The sequence below is a fragment of the Hyperoodon ampullatus genome, assembly GCF_949752795.1.
Source record: "Hyperoodon ampullatus genome assembly, chromosome: 3".
Classification (NCBI taxonomy): Eukaryota; Metazoa; Chordata; class Mammalia; order Artiodactyla; family Ziphiidae; genus Hyperoodon; species Hyperoodon ampullatus.
Genome location: NC_136916.1, coordinates 137,313,381 through 137,334,764, shown reverse-complemented (window position 1 = coordinate 137,334,764; position 21,384 = coordinate 137,313,381). Strand labels below are relative to the sequence as shown.

Genomic DNA, 21,384 nt, shown 5'->3' with positions numbered 1-21,384 from the left:
AACGGAATCTATTTCATTGGATTTTGAGAGAATTCAATGAGTTAATGCACATGAAGTGCTTAGAACAATACATCTTCAATAATAATAATAATAATTGTTAACAGCCACTGAGTATTTTACACATGCCCAGCACCATGAAAAATGCTTTACACATATTATCACATATATATATTTCACACATTGAAAAAAACAACTTTTTCCTAGGTGCAAAGTATAAATAAAGCTGATTTTAGAGAACCATATAGAAACATAAGAAATGGCCCACCTATTTTCTGTAAATGAAACTTACTTTTGTTTTAAAACTGCTCTTAGAGCATCTTTCTGTCCCATAGTGTACTGAGAAATAAAGATGTCATTTGCTGCAAAATCAAAACACAAAAATATACTTTAGATTCCTGAAAATTTATTAAATTTTGATAAGCTACTCAAAGAAAAACCTTTTTAACTAAAAAAAATGTTTGGGGATTCAGCAATATGACCTTTCAATTTAAAAAGGTAAGAAACAAATTAAATGACTGAGTAATAATAGTTATAACCTTAGACTGTGGGAAAAAAATTGTGTAAAAACACCTGGGGCCAAATTAGAGACATTTGTTCAAACTCTAACAATAAAACTGCTTAGATGAAAATAAAACCAACTACTTTTAAAATGTCATTAAATAAATTTTTTCAATGCATATTTTAATCTATTATCTTACCAAAGACTATATAAAACTTGAATTCAGCATGTATAAACAGGTATCAAATACCAAACCTATGCAATATGTTGGCAATAATAAAAGTATCCTTACCATTACAAACCATTTTCTGGACTTTAGAGTTTCCATTAGTAGCTTAATTTGGAAGGAAAAACTAATTAAAAATGAAAATAATAAGAAAAAACTATAAGGCTGTTTAATGACTATCTAAAAAAAAATCAATGAATATCTAAAAATCTAAAATTCTATCCTTACCAAGGAAATTCTTACATGTTACAACATAAATGAACCATGAAGACATGCTAAGTGAAATAAGTCAGTCACCAAAGGACAAAAACTGTATGATTCCATATATATGAGGTATAGTGGAATTTATAGAGACAGAAAGTAGAATGGTGAGAGGGGGAATAGAGTTAGTATTTGATGAGTACAGAGTTTCAGTTGGGGAAGATGAAAAGTTCTGGAGATGGACGGTGGTGATGGCTGCACAATATGAATATACCTAATGCTACAGAACAGTACACTTAAAAATGGTAAAAATGGTAAATTTTATGTTATGTATGTTTTACCAAAAAAAATCAAATCTATCCTTTTACCTTTTTGTCTGTTGTTCTCTTCTGTTTTATCCAAAGGTAACACGTGCACTGCAACATCTTTAGAAAAATCCTTTAAGATATGAAAGGAAGAAATGAAAGGCTAAATAAACTTTATGATTTATTATTTATCAATTACCATTTACTAGCCATGTGACTACTGTGCCCTGGGAGGACAGGACTGTGTGTTTTATATGCTTAATTCCCAGCACCACCATAATGCTTAGGTACCTTGAAGCTACTCAAAGATTTGTTGAATGAGTAATGAGCTGTCATCAAGTGAACGAATGGGTAAGTGAACAAGCAAGCAACTGTGACCTTGAAATTCAGATTCAAATCCTGATTTGGTACTCTCAGCAGAGCAACTTATGTAACATCTCAGTGGCTATAGTTAAATGTGAAAATGTGATTCACTGTGAGTCAAATGAAGTTCGTAAGGATGGTCCACGCATGGCACAATATCACAAATTAATCACAGTATTCTTTGTCACTAAGCTATAATGTGGTCTCAGAAGACTTCACTATATAAGTGACACCTGCTGGCAAATAGCTTTCTGCTCACATGTGTAACCCTAGACTTCGCTTCTAAGATTCTACTCAGTGCTAAGACACCATGACTTTTTAAGTATTAGGTTCAGTCAACATTGCTTCATCTTCCTTACACACACATTTTTTCCCTGCTAAATCATTAAAGGGAAAAGAGAAAATCATAAAAGAAAACTGATCCAAGCTATCTGCTGATAACAGGTGTTAACTTCCTAAAAATAGCCAATGAGGCTAACAATACAGTAAAATGTATCTGGGAAATTAATGTAAAGAACTCCCACAAATCAGTTAGAAAAAGCACGGCACATAAATATGTAATTCACAAAAGAGTAAATACAGGTGGCAATATAAATGAAGAAAATTTCCCCTCCACTAATAATAAAAGAAATAGAAAATAAAACAATGAGATGCCTTTTTCACCTATCAAAATGGCAGGGGTTTTTTTGGTTTAATTTTAATGCTTCGTATAAATAAAGACGGGGGGAAATAACTCCACTAATTCTTACTCATGACCTTGCTGGAGAATATATATTGATACAGTTTTTCTGGAGGCAATTTAGAAACACTGCAAAAAATGTGCATAATCTTTTATCTAATAACTTTACACCTAGAAATTAATACAAGGAAATGAGCTAGGATATATACCAGAATGTTCATCACCTGGTTGTTTATATTATAAAAAATGAGGAAAAAAACTTTAATGTCAAATGACAGGAGTATGAACAAATAAACTTCGGTACATACATACACTGAAATTCTGTGAACCCATTAAAAGTTCCTAGGAAAAAAATCAGTGGCATGCAACAATAACCTTAATACTATTAAATTATAAAACAGTATGGTCTCACTTCATAAAATATATATACACATAGAAAAGAAACTCAAAATGTTAGCAGTTGTTGATTTTAGTTGTGGAATTTCTTTTTTTCCTTCTTCTCTTTGTATTTTCTATAGTGATTTTTTTTAAGTTTTTGTTTTCTTTCTGAACATGTGTAAGGATTTGTCCCAAGTAGGAAAAGGTATATTTCATCTTCTAATAGTAGGGAGAAACAGGTATGAATAGGAACAAATCCAAATAAGCTTAAAATTGTGAGCATATCAGACACAAACTAATTTTCTCATTAAAATAGCAGGGTCAAGTCAATACACACTGTAATCTTACTACTCATTTATGAAATAAAAACGTAATGCAAAGAGATTGCAGTTTATGTTTATGGTAAAATGATAAAGAACTAGGTTTGCTTTGCAGGTATATTTTATATTAGGCAAATCTACACAAAACAAGCTGTGAGCCCGTATTAAATCTAATAGAATCCTGCCTGATGATCTTCCAAAGATCACCCTTTTATGTTTAATTATACAATAATAGCATATCCATACATCTGGGAAATTATTTAAATAATGGAATTCAAATACCATTAATCATTAAATAAAGCCTGCTCAAAAAAGTAACAAAAAACACCAACCCAAAACTAGGCATTTATTCAGGGACGAAGTACAGCACATAATTATACATTTTTTTTTTTTGCTGTACACGGGCCTCTCACTGTTGTGGCCTCTCCCGTTGCGGAGCACAGGCTCCGGACGCGCAGGCTCAGCAGCCATGGCTCACGGGCCCAGCTGCTCCGCGGCATGTGGGATCTTTCCGGACCAGGGCACGAACTCGTGTCCCCTGCATCGGCAGGCGGACTCTCAACCACTGCGCCACCAGGGAAGCCCAAAATTATACATTTTTATTGTGAGTTTTTGACAAAGTTCATAAGTAAACAGCTTCGATATCATTCTTAGTTTACTAGTTAAATTGACAATATATAGGTCAACATTATGATAAGTGGTCGAAGTATAATTAAATTGCATGACCAAACATTATACTTATAATCAAATATTTTCAGCATTATAAATAAAAAATGTTATGATGAGAATTTCATGTTATTATTTCTTAAAGACCTCTCAAAAAAAAAGTACGGGCTTCCCTGGTGGCGCAGTGGTTGGGAGTCCGCCTGCCGATGCAGGGGACACGGGTTCGTTCCCCGGTCCGGGAAGATCCCGCATGCCGCGGGGCGGCTGGGCCCGTGAGCCATGGCCGCTGAGCCTGCGCGTCCGGAGCCTGTGATCCGCGGCTGGAGAGGCCGCAGCGGTAAGAGGCCCGCGTACCGCAAAAAAAAAAAAAAAAAAAAAAAAAAGTACACAAAAGGCTTCAGAATAGTTTGAATGATATATAATTCACACCTCACTTTTTTTTTATTATGTTGTTACGGCTGCTTTACCTTTACCTTACAGTTTGTAAAAACATTTCTTTGGTAAATGAAATTTAAATAAAAACAAGGTCTGTTGCTAATCAAACAATTTTAAAAAAGCATTATTTGCCAATACTTAAAATTTTAACATGAGCATAATTAAGAATCCTTTTGCTTACACTTTCTGACACAGTGGGATTTTCTAATGGAGGCTGCTGATAATTTCTGGCAGAAGTTAAGTCTGATGAACCTAACAAAATAAAGGAATCAATTTTAGTGATTTTTAAATCAGAATGTTACCTTTTGAAACTGTACAAACATAATTCAAGAACTATAAACTCCATATTAATGCAATTAATTAAATTGGAAGCCACTCTTCATGCAAAAATCTTAAAATGTACTTAAACATATCCTGATGAAGGTTTTTACATCTGATATTTTGGAAAATAAGGGCTCAGAGCTGACAATCAAATGAGATAAGTATAAAATGTTATAAAATATATCATTACACTATTGGATTTGAACAAACTATGGGTACAATCATTTGCCAGGAATAAAACATGCACATGATATAAAAGCCTGACTTAACAGCAGGCCTATGTTATGCTGTACCCCTCAAAAGCAGCACTATAAAAGCTGTTTTATTTATTCTTTTGTTTTTTGCGCTTATATTCATTAATTTGATTACCAGTGAAGTGGGTAAAGCGTATGCTATCTTCACTTTCAGGGAGCTCCAGACAAGTGAATTGGGACATGAAGCCATCAAAAGGCAGAAATTGTGCTTTTCTACTATCCAAACAGAAAGTAAAAAACCAGCACTACTGGTGAAAAGTAAGCACATTACACTAGTTGAGTGTGTCCATCACAGATGTGGACAAGAATAGTGTGCCAAAAACACGCAAAGAAAAAACAAAATACGAAATGTTTTATTCATTCTATCTATTCAGTATTATTCGATGTAGACTGTCGGTGCCTGTCCATTTTCCCAGGAAAAGGGGTCACTTTTCAAACGCCTGTACAAACTAGACATATATTTAGGAATTTAAACATTAAAAGTCCTCTAAATTTTGAAACACAAAAAACGAAATGAAAATAAAGACTAAAGATTTACAGAAGTGAAAACTGGTTGAAACTATTCGGAATCACATACCACATAACGTTCCATTCAAGCTCTTCCCAGTTCTAACAGGAAGACGTTTATTTGCAGACAACGCTGGAGGAACACGGGACAACTCATCTTTCAGCAAAGGCAAATTATCTCCCTGATTTGGAGAAACTACCTCACGAAGTCTCCTCGCTGGTATTTTAACCTTTTTTTTCTTTTCCAGGCTAAACTCAGAGGCTTTCATATTACTGGTAACAAAACTAGTCCCACAATTATGAACAGAATTTTCTTCTGGCTCCATAAAACTTCAGAACAAAATTTTCACCGCTTTGAGGATTTCGGGGGGGCAGGGGTAGGGGAGAAGAAATAAAGTGGGAGTATGATAAAGAAAACGTTAATTTCAAGTGATTTTGAAACATGCAGTCATCAACTTTTAAATAAAACGTCTAAACAGACTATGCACAAAGCTAGAAATTTCAATTTGGTATTTAATCTAGGATTAGAGACGACTAGAACATATTTACCCATTAATCCCACTCAGTCTATTAATGCACCATGCCAATTATTTGAAAGTGAGGATGACAAGAGAATGGCCTCATAAGCAATAATAACAATAACACAGAGCACACCCCAACCGGAGAGATGGCAGTGCAAAACCAACCACATGTGGAGGCGGAATTAAAATTTGAGAAGAGGGAGTCAAGCAGGTAAAACCGAAATGCTATTTTTTTCAAAATCACCCACATAAGCTTAATGGCTTTCTTCAGCCAAAGAGTCTTACACACCCCTCCAGAAGCAACCATCAAACACCTAAATTCACCCCTCTGCGTCTTCCGAACCCTCGGCAACAGCAGAGTCACGGATCTAACCTGACGACAGCTTCAGTTAGCCGCGGGTCAACACCTACTTCCCTTTAAACCCGCCCTTCAGACACAACACGCATGCGCGCTATGAAATCGTCCCAAATATCCAACCAAAAAGCTAAACGCTATCCGGTGCTCTTCCATCCCTCTCCGGGTGGAAACAAACTCCCAACATAAAAGGCTTAAAACGGGTGTGAATTTTTTGTTTTATTAAAGGCAGTACATTGCCCCACAAGACTTAAAACATTGAATAACACTCGGGAGTTTCATCCAAGACCTGAAGAGCTCCCAACATAGATGATAATACCAATCTTGTTTATTAGGGACTGTTTACAGGGTAGCTCCTGGAGACCGTTAGGGACGCGAGATTAAGTAAATTAGTTTTACAAAAAGTTTCGACAGATTCGTGTTGACATTGAAGAGAAAGAAATAGCTTTGTCTAAGCAGACAATCAAAAAAATCAATTCTCAGGGGATGTAAAAATTCGTTTATGATATCGGCTTTTTCCTCTAGAGTTTCCGGCGTTATAACGAATCGGTGAAGTAGGGTATAAGAGCTATTTGACATCGCCATTCCCACGTGTTCTCGTTCATCCAGAGGCTGCGGCGCCGGCCCTGACCCAGATCCTCCGCCCCCAGACTCGACTGGCAGCGGAGCCCCGCAGCCTCCTACTGGTGTCGGATGCGAGAGCCTATCCTTAAGTATGGTCTCTTTTCTCTGTCCATAGAATCGCGGGTTTCCAGGCGGGGGGACTGCAAGCTATGCTAGGGAAAGGTGGCAGGGTCTCAGAAGGAGGCCGCCGCGGTTACCTGGGGCTATGGGGGGCTGTGGAGCCGGGCAACGCGTCCCCAGATCGGGTTTGGGACCTGCCTCGGAACAGTGTCATCACTGTGGCGAGGGTCGAATACGAGGCTCTGAGCCACCTTCAACCCAAGTTTGGGGAGTCGGGGTCTTGTTTTGGGACAGTGAGTTAGACTGTAAGGCATCCACCCTGTGACCTTGAGCTGAACCCTTCTTTAACTGAAAAATTCTCTCTAGACAGAAGACCAGGGCCAACACACCTTATCTGATTTGCTAATTTTCGAGGATGCATTACTTAAACGTTTCCCTTTATGCATTACTAAAAGATTAATCAAAGCAAAAAATGTAATCTGATGTAAACGTTAAATAACAAATTTTTATTTATTTTTACATCTCAGCTGTCTACTTTGATAGAAGAAATCCTAGAATTAAAAGAGACCTTAAGGGCTCAGCTTTAGAGAACTTTTAAATCTTGATGAGTTTCTGTATTTCAGTTACATTTCCTTCATTACCAGGCTTTTAGGTAGTATCTGTTCACAATTTGTTTTATAATTTATGTAAATTAAAAGATATAATGACAGTGTCAGAGCTGTAAGAGACTTTTGAGATGATTTCTCTCTCTTATTTTCTAGGTGAAACTTAGATGTAAAAGAAAAAGTGACCTTTCCCCTCTAAGGTGTGCTCCTAGGTGTAGAAACTCATTAAAAATGTGACTTGTTTTGGATCTTACAACCCTTTAATCAGAGCTGGGATTAAAACCCAAGTAATCTTGGGCTTCCCTGGTGGCGCAGTGGTTGAGAGTCTGCCTGCCGATGCAGGGGACACGGGTTCGTGCCCCGATCCGGGAAGATCCCGCGTGCCGCGGAGCGGCTGGGCCCGTGAGCCATGGCCGCTGAGCCTGCGCGTCTGGAGCCTGTGCTCCGCAACGGGAGAGGCCACAGCAGTGGGAGGCCCGTGTACAGCAAAAAAAAAAAAAAAAAAAAAAAAAAAACCCAAGTAATCTTGCCCCCATCTAGTCCAGTGCTCATAGGCTCATCCTTTAAGGCCTTGAAGCCATCCTTTAAACCCAAAAGGAGCATGCAGTGATCTTTCAAAAGAATGTTTTGCTCTGATTAAGTTAGGGTTGCCAGTTAATCAGGCACAATTTCCTAAAGCTGCTGCAAATGATCTAAAGTAAAGGGACATGTGGTAGAGTCCTATTTTATGTCAATCTAGCAAGTTAGCTCAGATCAGTTTAGACATCTCACCTATCAAATAAAGAACAGATAGCCCGGGAACAAAAAACATGGCTCACAAGATTGTTCTTTCATTTCTTTTTTGTTGTTAACACTTTTACTTATTTGCTTTCTCTTTCCCATTCTCATATCTCTCTATATACATATATAGAGAGATATACAGGTTTTTTTTGCTGAACCACTTACAAGTTGCAGACATCATGACCTTTAACCCTTATTTCTTCAGCATGTATCTCCTTAAGAACATACTATTACATAGCCACAATATGACTATCACACCTAAGATAGCATATTCAGATTTCTCCAATTATCCCAAAAAGTCTTTATTTTTAAAACTCAAAAATGGTTTTGAGTTCCAAAGTTCACAACTGTTTAGTTATCTTAATTCTTTAGTCTCATATTATAGAACAGCCCTTTCTACCCCTTTCCTTTAAGACTTTTTTAGAAAAGACCAGTCTAGTCATTCTACACATAGTCCCAAATTGTGGCTGTTCCTAATTATTCCCTCATAATCAATCACATAAAACATTTTTGGCAAGAATAGCACATAGGTGGTACCACACCGGTTAAGGTGGTGACTGGCAGATCTTCCCAATGTAAAGGGACAGTTTTCTTTTTGTGATAAGTAACCTGTGGAGATGCTTTGATACAATGCATATATCCTGTTCCCCAACCTATCACCCAGAAGTTTTATCATCCATTCATGATCCTTGCCTGAATCACAAGATTACCAATTACCAGTACCAGCCATGCTGAGGCCAGGATCAGTTATAGTGATAGTGGCCAAGGACATCAGAAGAATCACTTATTGTAAACTAAGTTTGAACAGAATTAGAAATTTGGCTCCAGACCTGGTAGAAATCTGCATATGATTCTAAAGACTAAATGGAGGGTATCTTCCCACCACATCCTGATTAGTTTATTATTTTTTTTTTATACTCAGAAATTTCTGGGAATTGTTTATCCTTGCATGTTCACCTGAACATACATATTACCTGGCAAAATAGGATATTAAGTATTTTTTAATACATAATAACACATATGCTAAATAACTGTAACCTCAGAACAGATTGAGGAAACTAATTTCACTTATTGAAAAGGAAAAGGCTTTTCAAAAAATGACTTAGCCAGCAGAAGTTTAGATTTCATCAAACAGACTTAGAGCTTGAAGGGGCCTCAGCAGTCATACTGTAATCCCCTCATTTTCCAGGTGAGAAAGCAGGCCTCACTGGAGACATTCAAGCAAAGGTTGGACAACTACTTTTCCAGAACAGAAAAGAAACTCATGCATCAGAAAAGGTTTGAGCTTGATGACTAACAATTCTCTTAAGTTCCCTGGTTTTATGATATATTTTGTTTGACACAAAAATTACTTAGCATTGCTGTAATCATTCCTAAGGCCCAAGCCAGAGATGCTAGAACTCTCTATCCCTTCCCTCCCTCTTCAGGTTTCAGGGATATAACCAGAAGGTATCCCCTGATTGAATATTTGCCTCTACAGTAACAAACATTTGCTTGTAATATCTGGTAATTAGGACCAAATAAAAGGGCAGCCACATTGCTTCTACCACTTCTCACTATCAGGTGGTTTGTATGGCTGTTGGACTTTGTCAGTCAACATAACTAATGATTAAATAACTGCAAGATAGAATGCTGGAAGACTCAGAAGACACAAACTAGCAAGTAAATTTGAAAATCATCTATTCACTCAACCATCTACAGTGTTTTCTAGGAACAACTGCCTTCAGTTAGGTATACCATAATCTTAATATTGGTGACTACAGAGAAGAGCTTTGGAGATACAGGCAGACTTAAGAAAATTGCTGACTGTTAGCTTTTTTTTTTTAAATAAATTTATTTTTTATTTATTTATTTTTGGCTGCACTGGGTCTTCTTTTCTGTGTGCAGGCTTCTCATCGCAGTGGCTTCTCTTGCTGCGGAGCACAGGCTCTAGGCGCATGGGCTTCAGTAGTTGTGGCTTGCAGGCTCAGTTGCTCCACAGCATGTGGGATCTTCCCGGACCAGGGCTCAAACCCGTGTCCCCTGCACTGGCAGGCGGATTCCTAACCACTGCACCACCAGGGAAGTCCCCTGACTGTTAGCTCCTGAGTTCAGTTGTGGGTCTGGAAAGATATTTGAAAAAATAAAATATATAATTGAATGATTCTAGAGAAAGGGAAATCATAATGTTAACACAGTGGTCTTTGAGTAGTAGAAATATTTTTTATTTTCCAAATTCTTAAGAAATAGGTTATATTACTCTTATAATATGATAAACTTTATTTCATTTAAAGGAGGAGATATACTGTTAAGGAGTGTATATTAAAAGACAATATCGGGCTTTCCTGGTCCGGAGCCTGTGGTCCGCAACGGGAGAGGCCACAACAGTGAGAGGCCCACATACCGCAAAAAAAAAGACAATATCAAGAAAATTCATATAAACAACATTTGGGCGTGCTCCTCATCTATATCTCTTCAAAGACTTCCCAATAACAATCATCATTTGTCACTATGAGCTGTATACCAAGAGGGAAGTGACGTAGAGTCAGCAGTGTTAAACAACATTTAAAGATTTCATACTTTCGGCCTCTCTGACCTCTGCTTGAAAAAGTCATATTATATATGAATTTTAACCTGAAGAAATACTAGGATAGGAACAGGAAAAAGAAGCTGATTTTGGCATTATAATTAGCGAACATGAACAGGTCTTTGGATAACCTTTTGTGCTTTGAGCTAGAGGCCTGCTGGTAAAGCAGGTTCCTTTAATTCTTGTTTTATTGCTCTTGTATTTTTTTTTTAAGTTCCCACAAAACAAAGTTTTCATTTAACACCTAACCACAAAAGTTATCTTACCAGTTCTTGGATCTTTTCAGGCTGTTTTCTGAGTAGGAAGCCAAAAGAACTCTAGTTCTGAACATTTACTGACATTTACCACAATGCACACTGTACCTTGTTCTTTGGCAGGGATTAGAAAGCTGGGCAACCTCAAATTTTTTGATATTATTGTAGATTCACATGCAGTTGTAAGAAAAAATAGAGCTCCCTGTGTCATTTACCCAGCTTTCCACAATGGTAACATCTTACAAAACTAGTACAATATCACAACCAGGATATTGATGTTGATACAGTCAAGGTACAGGACATTTCCATTTCAAAAGTCTCATGTTGCCTTTTTATAGTAACACCTACTTTCCTCCTCCCCCACCCCCTCCTCGACCCCTGGCAACCACTACTAAGTTCCCCATTTCTGTAACTTTGTCATTACAAGAATGGTATATAAATGGAATCATATAGTATATAACCTTGTGGGATTGGCTTTTCACTCAGCATAATCCTCTAGAGTTTCATCCAGGCTGTTGCGTGTATCAGTACCTCATTCCTTTTTATTGCTGAGTACTATTCTATGGTGTGGGTGTACCGGTTTGTTTAATCATTCACCTGTTGAAGAACATCTGGATTGCTTCCAGTTTTTGACTATTATGAATAAAGTGTATATAAACATTCATGTACAGGTTTTTGTGTGAACATAAGTTTTCATTTTTCTGTGAAAAATGCCCAGGAATGCAATTGCTGCGTGATATGATAGTTGTACATTTAGGTTTTTAACATAGTGCCAAACTGTTTACCACAGTTGCTATATGATTTCACATTACCACTAGGGAATATCTGAGTGATCCAGTTTTTCCTCATTTTCACCAGCATTTGGTGTTGTCTCTGTATTTTCTTAATTCAACCATTCTGACAGGTGTGTAATGCTATATATCGTGGTTTTAATTTGTTTCCCTAGTGGCTAACGATGTTGAGTATCTTTTCATGTGCCTATTCGCCATCTATATCTTTTTGGTGAGGTGTCTTTTGCCCATTTTCTAATTGGATTATTTGTGTTTTTACTATAGAGTTTGCAGACTTCTTTATATTGTCTAGTTATTAGTTCTTTATCAGATATGTAGTTTGCTTTTGATGTGAAGTCTAAGAATTCTTTGCCCTAAAGCCCGAAGATTTTCTCCTATTTTTCTAAAAGTTTTAATGGGTTTTACATTCTATATTTAAGTCCCAGATCCATTTTGAGATAATTTTTGTATAAAGTGAAAGACTTACTTTGAGGTTAAATTTTTTGCCTATGGATGTACAGTTGTACCAGCACCACTTGTTGAAAAGGCTATCTTCACTTAACTGCTTTTGCATCTTTACCAAAAATCAGTTGGGCATGTTTGTGTTACTATTTCTGGGTTCTCTATCCTGTTTCATGGATCTATGTGTCAGCTTTTCCATCAAAATCACACAATATTGATTACTGTAGCTATGTAATAAGTCTTGAAATCAGGTAGACTGATTCCTCCCACTTTATTGTTCTTTTTTTGAATTTGTTCAAGTCCATTTGCTTTCCATATAAATTTAAAAATAATCTTGTCTATATTTATAATAAATGTTACTGGGACCTTGATAGGAATCGCATTAAGCCTGTATATCAATTTTGGGAAAATTTACATCATTACTATGCTGAGTTTTACAATCCATGAGCACAATGCGTCCTTCCATTTATTTAATACTTTGATTTCTTTTATCAGCATTTTGTAGTTTTCAGCATGCCTTGTTAGATTTACCTGTACATGCCTTGTTAGATTTACCCATAAATCTTTTTTTTTGAGTGATTATAAACGGTATTGTATTTTTAATTTCAGTAACATTGAAAATTACAGTTTTTACAATTGATTTTTGCCATGTTTATCTTGTATACTGTGATCTTGCTGACTTGCTGAACTATCTTGTTCTAGGGTTTCTTTGTAGATTCTTTGGGATTTTCTATGTTCACAATCATGTCATCTTCAAAGAAGGACAGTTTTATTTTCTTCCTTTACAATTTATATGCTTATTTCTTTCTCTCGAGTTACTGCACTGGGTAGAACTTCCAGCAGTATATTCAGTAAGAGTAGTAAGGGCAGACATCTGGCTTTGCTCACTATCTTAGGGGAAAGTATTCAGTCTTTCACCATTAACTATGTAGTACAGGGTGTAGGATTTTTTTGTAGGTGTACATTACCAAGTTGAAGAAGTTCTCCTCTCTTCCTAATTTTCAGTTTTTAACATGAATGGGTACTGACTTTGTCAAATGCTTTTTCTGCATCAATTGATATGATCATGACTTATTTTTTCATCTATTAATATGGTGGATCACATTTATTGATTTTTAAATATTGAATTAGCCTTACATCTCTAGAATAAACCCTACTTATTAGAGGTGTATATTTCTTTTTATATATTACTGAATTGTATTTGCTATTATTTTGTTAAGGATTTTTATGTCTATTTTATGAAGATATTTTTCTGTAGTTTTCTTGTATGTATCTTCTTTGTCTGGTTTGATATCAGGATAATAGTAAATTCATGAGTAAGTTGTTAGATTTATGTATATAGAGTTGTTCATAGTTCTGTTATCCTTTTGATATCTGCAGGGTCTATGGTACTATACCTTGTTTTATTCCTGATAATGATAATATGTGACTTTTTTTCTTTGTTAGTCTTGCTAGAGGTTTGTCTGTTATAGTCTTTTCAAAGAACCAGCTCTTTATTTCACTGATTTTTGTCTGTTGCTTTTCTGTTTTCATTTTGGTTGATTTCTATAATTATTTTCTTCCTTCTACATGCTTTGTGGGTTTATTTTGCTCTTTTTCTAGGTTCTTGAGGTAAAAAGAAAAAAAGTAGATTGTTGATTTGAGGCATTTCCTCTTTAATATATGCATTTAGTACTATAAAATTTTCCTCTTGGCACTTGATTTAGCTGTGTCACACAAATTTTAATATGCTGTATTTTCAGTTTCATTCAGTCCAGTGACTTTTTTAAAAAGTTCCTTGAGACTTCCTCTTTGATTCATGGATTTTTTAGAAGTATTATTTATTTTCCAGATGTTCAGAGATTTTCCTGTTATCTGTTACTGGTTTCTAGTTTGATTCCATTGTGGTCTAAGAACAGACTCTGTATTATTTCAATTCTTTTAAATTTATTAAGGCTACTTTGTGGTCCCGGATATGGTTTATCTTGGTATGTGTTCCATGGGCACTTAATAAAAAATGTGTATTCTGTGGTATTGGGTGAAATGTTCTATAAATGTAGATTGTATCCTGTTGGTTAATGATGTTGAGTTTTTCTGTATCCTTGTGGATTTTCTGTTGAGTTGTTCTATCAGTTGTTGGGAGAGGGATGTTTAAGTCTGCAACTATACTTGTCTTTTTCTCCTTTCAGTTCTCTCTACATATTTTGCAGCTCTGTTGCTTGGGGCACACACATTTAGGAGTACTATGTCTTCTTGGTGGATTGACCCTTAATGTCCTTTTGTGTCTCTGGTAAATTCCTTTGCTGTGAAGTCTACTTAATCTGATGTTAATATATCCACTATTTTCTTTGTATTAATGCTTGCATGATAAATCATTTTCCATCCTTTTGTATTCACTCTGTCTGTATCACTGTATTTGAAGTTAGTTTCTTATAGACAACATATACTTGGTCATTTCTTTAATGCACTCTGCCAATCTGTCTTTTTTTTTTTTTTTTTTGCGGTACACGGGCCTCTCACTGTTGTGGCCCCTCCCGTTGTGGAGCACAGGCTCCGGATGTGCAGGCTCAGCGGCCATGGCTCACGGGTCCAGCCACTCCGTGGCATGTGGGATCTTCCGGGACTGGGGCACGAACCCGCGTCCCCTGCATCGGCAGGCGGACTCCCAACCACTGCGCCACCAGGGAAGCCCCCAATCTGTCTTTTAATTGATTCTTTAGACCACTTACATTTAATGTAATTGCTTATTAAGGCTTAAATGTGCTATTTTATTTTTTATTTTGTTTGTTCTGGTTTTGTTTCTCTTTTCTTGCCTTCCTGTGGATTATTTGAATATTTTTTGTAATTTATTTTGATTAATCTATAATGTTTTTGAGTGTATATCCTTATGTTCTTTTTTAGTGGTTGCTCTAGGTATTACATGACATATACAAAGCTTATCACAGTCTAATGGTGTCAGCATATTACCAGTTTCAGTGAAGTGAGAAAGCCTTACCTCCCTTTACCTTCTCCATTTAAAATATACATTTAGGGAGGGAGGGAGACACAAGAGGGAAGGGATATGGGAACAGATGTATATGTATAACTGATTCACTTCGTTATAAAGCAGAAACTAATACACCATTGTGAAGCAATTATACTCCAATAAAGTTGTAAAAAAAAAAAAGAGTAGATGATAAGAAGCATTCAGATTTATTAAAACTAATTAAGAATAAAAAATAATAATAGGGCTTCCCTGGTGGCGCAGTGGTTGAGAGTCCGCCTGCCGATGCAGGGGACACGGGTTCTTGTCCCGGTCCGGGAGGATCCCGCATGCCGCGGAGCGGCTGGGCCCGTGAGCCATGGCCGCTGAGCCTGCGCGTCCGGAGCCTGTGCTCCGCAACGGGAGAGGCCGCAGCAGTGAGAGGCCCGCGTAACGCAAAAAAAAAAAAAAAAAAAAAAAAAAAGAAAAAAATAATAATAAAATATACATTTAGAACCATGTTAGACAGTTTTATAATTTTTGCTTCAACTGTCAAATATAATTTAGGAAACTCAAGAAGAAAAGGAAAGGGTACTGTACCTATTCCTATTTTTATTACTATGTTGTTCCTCCTTGATGTTCCAAGTCTCCTTTTATCATTTTCTTTCTGCTCAGAACTTTAATCCTTTTCAGGCAGGTCTGCTGGCACCAAATTCTTAGTTTTCCTTCATTTGAGAATGTCTTAATTTCACCTTCATTCCTGAAGGATATTTTTGCTAGATACAGGTTTCTGGGTTGACTGATGAGAAATCTGCTATCATCCTAATTGTTTTTCCCCTATAGAAGATGTCGCTTTTCTCTTGCAGCTTTCAAAATTTTTTGTCTTTAGTTTTTAAATGTTTGACTATGATGTATCTTGATGTGGATTTCTTTGTGTTTATGCTTTTTGGAATGCAACTCAGTTCTTGAATGTGTAAGCTTCTCTTCTTTTGCCACATTTGGGAAGTTTTCAGCCATTACTTTAGTACTTTAACAGCCCTGCCGTCTTTCTCTTCTTCCAGGACTCTAATAAAACAAATGTCAGTTCTTTTGTCACAGTCACACAGATTCCTGGTACCCTGTCATTTTTTTAATTCTATTTTTCTATTATTCATATTGGATAATTCTATCTTCCTCCTTCCTTCACAGATTCCTTTTTCTATCCCCTCCGATCTGCTGTTGATTCTGTCTGTTTAGCTTCTTTTGGTTTTTTCTATTTTTCACTTCTTAAAATTTCCATTTGGTTCTTGATATCTTATATTTCTTTGCTGATTTTTATATTTTTTAAATTTGTTTCAGACATTCTTAATTATTCATTGAAGCATTTTTTATAATAGCTATTTTAAGATCTTTGTCAGATAATTCTAACATCTCTCATCAGTGTTTGACATCTTTTTTTTTTTTTTTAAGAACTTAGTTCTTGGAATGAGTTTTGTTTGTTTCTGTTTTTTTGTAACCTAGACATTTTGCATCTTGTGTTATGAGACTCTAGATCTTGTTTAAACCTTCTCCTCTAGCTGACTGCTTTTGACACTGCTTCATGGTGGGGGGGGGCACCTTATTACTGCCAGGTGAGGGTAGAAGTCCAAGTTCCTCACTCTGTCACTAGAGAGGGTAGGTGGGGTGTGTGTGTGTGTGTGTGTCAGGGGGTGGGGGTGATATTCCTCATTTCTGCTGGCGGAGCATAGGAGTTACGGCTCTCCACTAGGCCTTCATTGGTGTCTCCCTGGCTGAGGACTGGAGTGCCTCATTACTACTCCCCACGTGGCCTCCACTGACACCATAGGAGGGCATGTGGCCTGATTACCATGGGGCAGTATGTAGGTCCTGAATCTCAATGAGGCCTCCCCGAGAGGGGAGGGAGAAAGGTACTTCATCACTGACAACGGAGGTGGAAGTCTAGGCTCCCCATGCAGTTTCCACTGACACTTGGGGGAGGGGTCCTTATTAATGCCCAGCAAGAATTAAAGTCCCTGCTCCCTAATCACCCTTCTCTGACACTACTCTGGTGTGGGAGTTGGAGTGTCTCGTTACAACCTAGTGAGGGTGGAAGTCTATCTGGCTTATGCTGATGTGGGTGGGGATGAGAACCAAAGTTTTTTCTGTGTTGGCCTGGAGTACAGCAGCTATTGTTTAAAAGATTTCTGTTTTATAGGCTTCCCCTTTCCTAGCCTTTTGGCTAGAGAAGGCAGACTTTTGGCTGGGGGTACGGAGGGGCTTTTTGATTACCCCAACTGGCATCTGCAGATTGCCAGCTTTTTCAGCTCCAAATTTGTGATATATGAGACCACAGACAAGGGAGAGAATTCACTACTGTGATGTTTCTCGGGTCCCAAGGGCCCTAGCTAATATACTTTCTCCTTTCTACTTTTTAGTCTTATGTTTGTTTTATGTGTAATGTCCAGGGGTTTTAGTTGTACTTAGTGAGAAGAATAGGGAAAAGCACATCTACCCCACATTCCTGGAAGCACAAATCCTAAACCTCACTGTATGATATACTTACAGGATTCTCTGTTTCTTGGCTGGTTAATGATAAAATTTTATAGCAGCTATAAAGATGCATCTTACCTCAGAAGCATGGCTGGTTTCATAACTAGCACAGTACTTGGTACATTAAATAAATGTTTACTGAATGAATATCTACCCATATCTATCTAGCAAAATAGTAACTGCTGAGATCTCAAACTGTAAATAAATTTGAAGTTGATATTAGAAAATAATGGAATAATTAGGTTTGTATTTCTATGCAGTACCATAGTTGGAGGGTGTGGAATCAGTGTTTCATGACTTAAGTAAGCAAAGAGTAACTATAATGAAAGTATCTTACCTGGGACATATCAATGATGATAGTCACAGCAATACCTGAAAACTTGTGACCTTCAGTTAATTCCTGGTATTTTTCAGGTAGTTTATGTGGTTAAAATATATATATTATTTATAAAGCTGTGAAGTAAAATAGGAATAAAGAGCATTCTTGGTAACTTTTTAGGTGTTTATGGCACACTAGCTGCCTGAATGTTGGGCTAATCTGAAACCTCTACTGCATTGTTTGTAGCAGATATCGAAGAATTTTAATAGAAAAGATAGTTTATAACTGTTACTACTAAACCAGAGATTCCCTGAAGTATAGACAGTCAGAATTTTGGCATGAGACTAGGATAGCAAATAGAAAAGAACTGGTGCTTTCCCTTGCATGTGGAAAAAATAACTTTTTAAAAATGGCAGTAACACTTGTGAACTTAACAGGATAAGGACAAAAGAGGAGGGAAGAATAAATGCAAAAGAGGTAAAGTTTTATACATGGTTGGGAATGCTGGAGTGGAATTACCATTGATTGTATTTGTTAATCAAAATGAGAATTTTCTTTCATGATAGTAGCATACGCTCTGCCCTAAGCTTGAATTTCCTACTTAATCTCCATGTGAGCTTCATGAAAATTTCGTGCTTTTCACAGCCACTTTAAATAATTGATGAGCTAGTAAGAATGACATACACATCCAGTTTATGAGATTTCATCTGTTTTAGAACTAGCCAGGATAGAATAAGTAAATAACGTGATACATTCTTACATCATAATTAACTGATCCTGGGTCCTCCATTTAAGATATGTGAAAATCCCAGTAATTCAGAAACACTCTTTGACTTCCTTATCTTCACTTCTCTGTTGCCCCCAAGTTAGATCAAAAGTGTCATATTTTCAGAAGTTTCTGGTAAGTCTCTGTGATTACCCTTTTTGAACTGTAGAATGTACAACTCCTGTAACTTTCTCTTAGAGTCTTTTAGAACTCTCTTTCATGAGTGTTGTTGATTAATAAGTGGATGGTGTTTGTTAATTAATAGAACCTTTGCATTTACATAGAGATAGTAAAAGGATCTTTAGTAGCACAGATCTAAGTTGTATTAGGAAACAGGGGGATAGTTAAGTACTTACAGGAAGACACCAGAGAGCTCTTTCCCATAAAACCCTACTACGCATGGGACTTTAATACGTAGCTTTGCAAGGTAACAGAGCAAACTGTCTTAAAACTGGAGATTTAGATAGGGCCTTTGGTTCTCATAGCTAGCATTAAGAAAATTGAGTTCTAAACTGTAAGGTTCTTATTAATGACCTGGGAGATTGGGGGGGCATATAATTACATAATCAGAAATTTATAAAATATGAACAGTAGTTTCAGGTAGACTTGTTTCAATGCTATTTCAAAATCTATGCTTGTTTTGATTACCTTCAACTGGCCTAAAGACATTTGTATACAGACTGACAAACTTTTTACTTTTAAATCAGGTGACTAATAAACGTACCAAACGAATATGGCTGCACAAATACCAGAATCTGATCAGATAAAACAGGTAAGGTATTATAATTAAGGAAAAAGGATTTTGCAAAAAATTAAGGCACTACTGTATATAACCATGTCAGTCAGTGATCTCACAAAATAACTATTTATATTTCATTTCCACAGATGGATGTTAAATGATATGAAGCATATTCATTTTTCAAATAATTTGAAAGATAATCCAGGAAATAATAAATATTCAACTAGAAAATCTGACTATATTTTGTAGATCATATTATACCCATTTAAGGTAGCAAAAGAACCTTTGATTTCAAGTATTACAGGGTATTTTGCCTAAATACATCAGTATTTAAAACATCTTTGTTTTAAAAACCAAATATTAAAGAACCTTCTGATTTGTTTGTAGTTTAAGGAATTTCTTGGAACCTACAATAAACTTACAGAAACCTGCTTTTTGGACTGTGTTAAAGACTTCACAACAAGAGAAGTAAAACCTGAAGAGGTATGAAAAGTCTTGCCCACTAAAAATTCTCTAAGCTCATCATAAACAATATAAATGGGATCCCCCTAAGCATTTTGCTTGTTCCTAGTTATTACAGGAATTTAGGCTACCTTTTATATGTTCCATTGCTCAGAGGAACTTGAAGCAGCCAGACCCGTGGCATTGAGTTTAACGATGCCAAATTTAATATCACAGCCACACTGAACTACGGCAGACTTTTTTAGAGAAGATGCCTGGGACTTGCTGAATACATTGTTCCAAAGCAAAGATTCTTAATAATTAGCTTTCAGTCAAGATGGCCAGGCTAGAGAAACTTGACATGGCTTTCCTATCTGACCTTGAGAACTCAGGTTAATTTTGGAAAAAGTAGAGCTTGAATTTGGTGGCTCATACTGCCTAATCCTATTAGAAGTCTTAACTTTTAATATCCTCTTCAAAACATTTATATATTGGCTAAAAGAGACATAAAATTCCTCCAGTGGAATATGTTGATAAATATTCATGCCAAGAACTTAACATATAACCAGCAATCAATAAGTGTTTGTTAAATAAATGACGAAGTTTGAGAGATGCTAAGTACAATATCTTATTAAAAAGTAAAAAGTTGAAAATTAAGAATGTTGAGAATGGAGTTTCTCATTAAAAAGAACAAACCTGATACTGGGCCTACATTTTAACAATCAGAATAAGAGATGGGAATGTGGGATTTCAGTTAATATTGAAACATACCTGCAGAAAATCTAGTCCAGAAGGCAGGGACTGACTTACCATCGTTTTTAGTACCTCCAAACTGGTAAGCATTCAGTATATATTAATTTTTGTAAATGGATGAAAGTATTAACAATTGAAAGCTGTGATCACTTGCTACTCATTAATACCATTTAATTCTCAGATATATTCAAAGAAAAGAAAAGTACCCACTGGTTATTTTTTTAGAATAGATGCAATTTCTTTTAATTAATATTTTTGTGTTGCCTCTTGGATCTTTTTATTTCTAGACCACCTGTTCAGAGCATTGCTTACAGAAATATTTAAAAATGACTCAACGAATATCTATGAGATTTCAGGAATATCATATTCAGCAGAATGAAGCCCTGGCTGCCAAAGCAGGACTCCTTGGCCAACCACGATAGAGAAGTCCTAATGCATGGACTTTTGATGAAAGATTGCCAACACCTGTTGCACTGGAAATGAGGATTCACCTGACAGAATCCCATGAAAGCAGTAGCCACCATGTTAAACCATCTGTCATGACTGTTTGGCAAACGGAAACCACTGGGGAAACAAAGTTGCTGTTTACCAGAATAATCAAAATAGGTCTTATTGTTCAATGAAAATAATAAGATGAAACACTTGTTGAGGCCTTAAGATTCAGCAGCTTGGTCACTTGATTAGAGAAATAAACCATGGTTTCTTCAATTATGACTGTTAATTTTAAAGCAAAATATGTGTTCAA

General features: G+C 36.4%; 2 protein-coding genes across 6 annotated transcripts in view; one reads left to right on the top strand and one right to left on the bottom strand.

The window, feature by feature from the left end:
• KIAA0586 overlaps positions 1 to 5,447 on the bottom strand; it is a gene marked incomplete at its 5' end in the record, with an annotated part of 114,289 nt that extends 108,842 nt beyond the window's left edge. For 3 of the 5 annotated variants that reach the window (XM_079699604.1, XM_079699605.1, XM_079699606.1), the window contains 4 exons: positions 290 to 359; positions 1,295 to 1,364; positions 4,254 to 4,324; positions 5,225 to 5,423. In XM_079699604.1, coding sequence (XP_079555730.1) covers positions 290 to 359; positions 1,295 to 1,364; positions 4,254 to 4,324; positions 5,225 to 5,423 — 410 coding nt within the window. Of the gene's footprint in view, positions 1 to 289; positions 360 to 1,294; positions 1,365 to 4,253; positions 4,325 to 5,224 lie in introns of all 5 variants that reach the window. The other 2 variants (XM_079699607.1, XM_079699603.1) reach the window with 2 other exon arrangements.
• A 1,193-nt stretch (positions 5,448 to 6,640) lies between these two features.
• TIMM9 (translocase of inner mitochondrial membrane 9) lies at positions 6,641 to 21,347 on the top strand. Its single transcript, XM_079699532.1, has 5 exons — positions 6,641 to 6,743; positions 9,289 to 9,377; positions 19,414 to 19,478; positions 19,833 to 19,928; positions 20,927 to 21,347. The coding sequence occupies exons 3-5, from the start codon at positions 19,440 to 19,442 to the stop codon at positions 21,059 to 21,061; spliced, it is 270 nt and encodes an 89-aa protein (XP_079555658.1). The 5' UTR covers positions 6,641 to 6,743; positions 9,289 to 9,377; positions 19,414 to 19,439; the 3' UTR covers positions 21,062 to 21,347.
• The last annotated feature ends 37 nt before the right edge of the window (positions 21,348 to 21,384 follow it).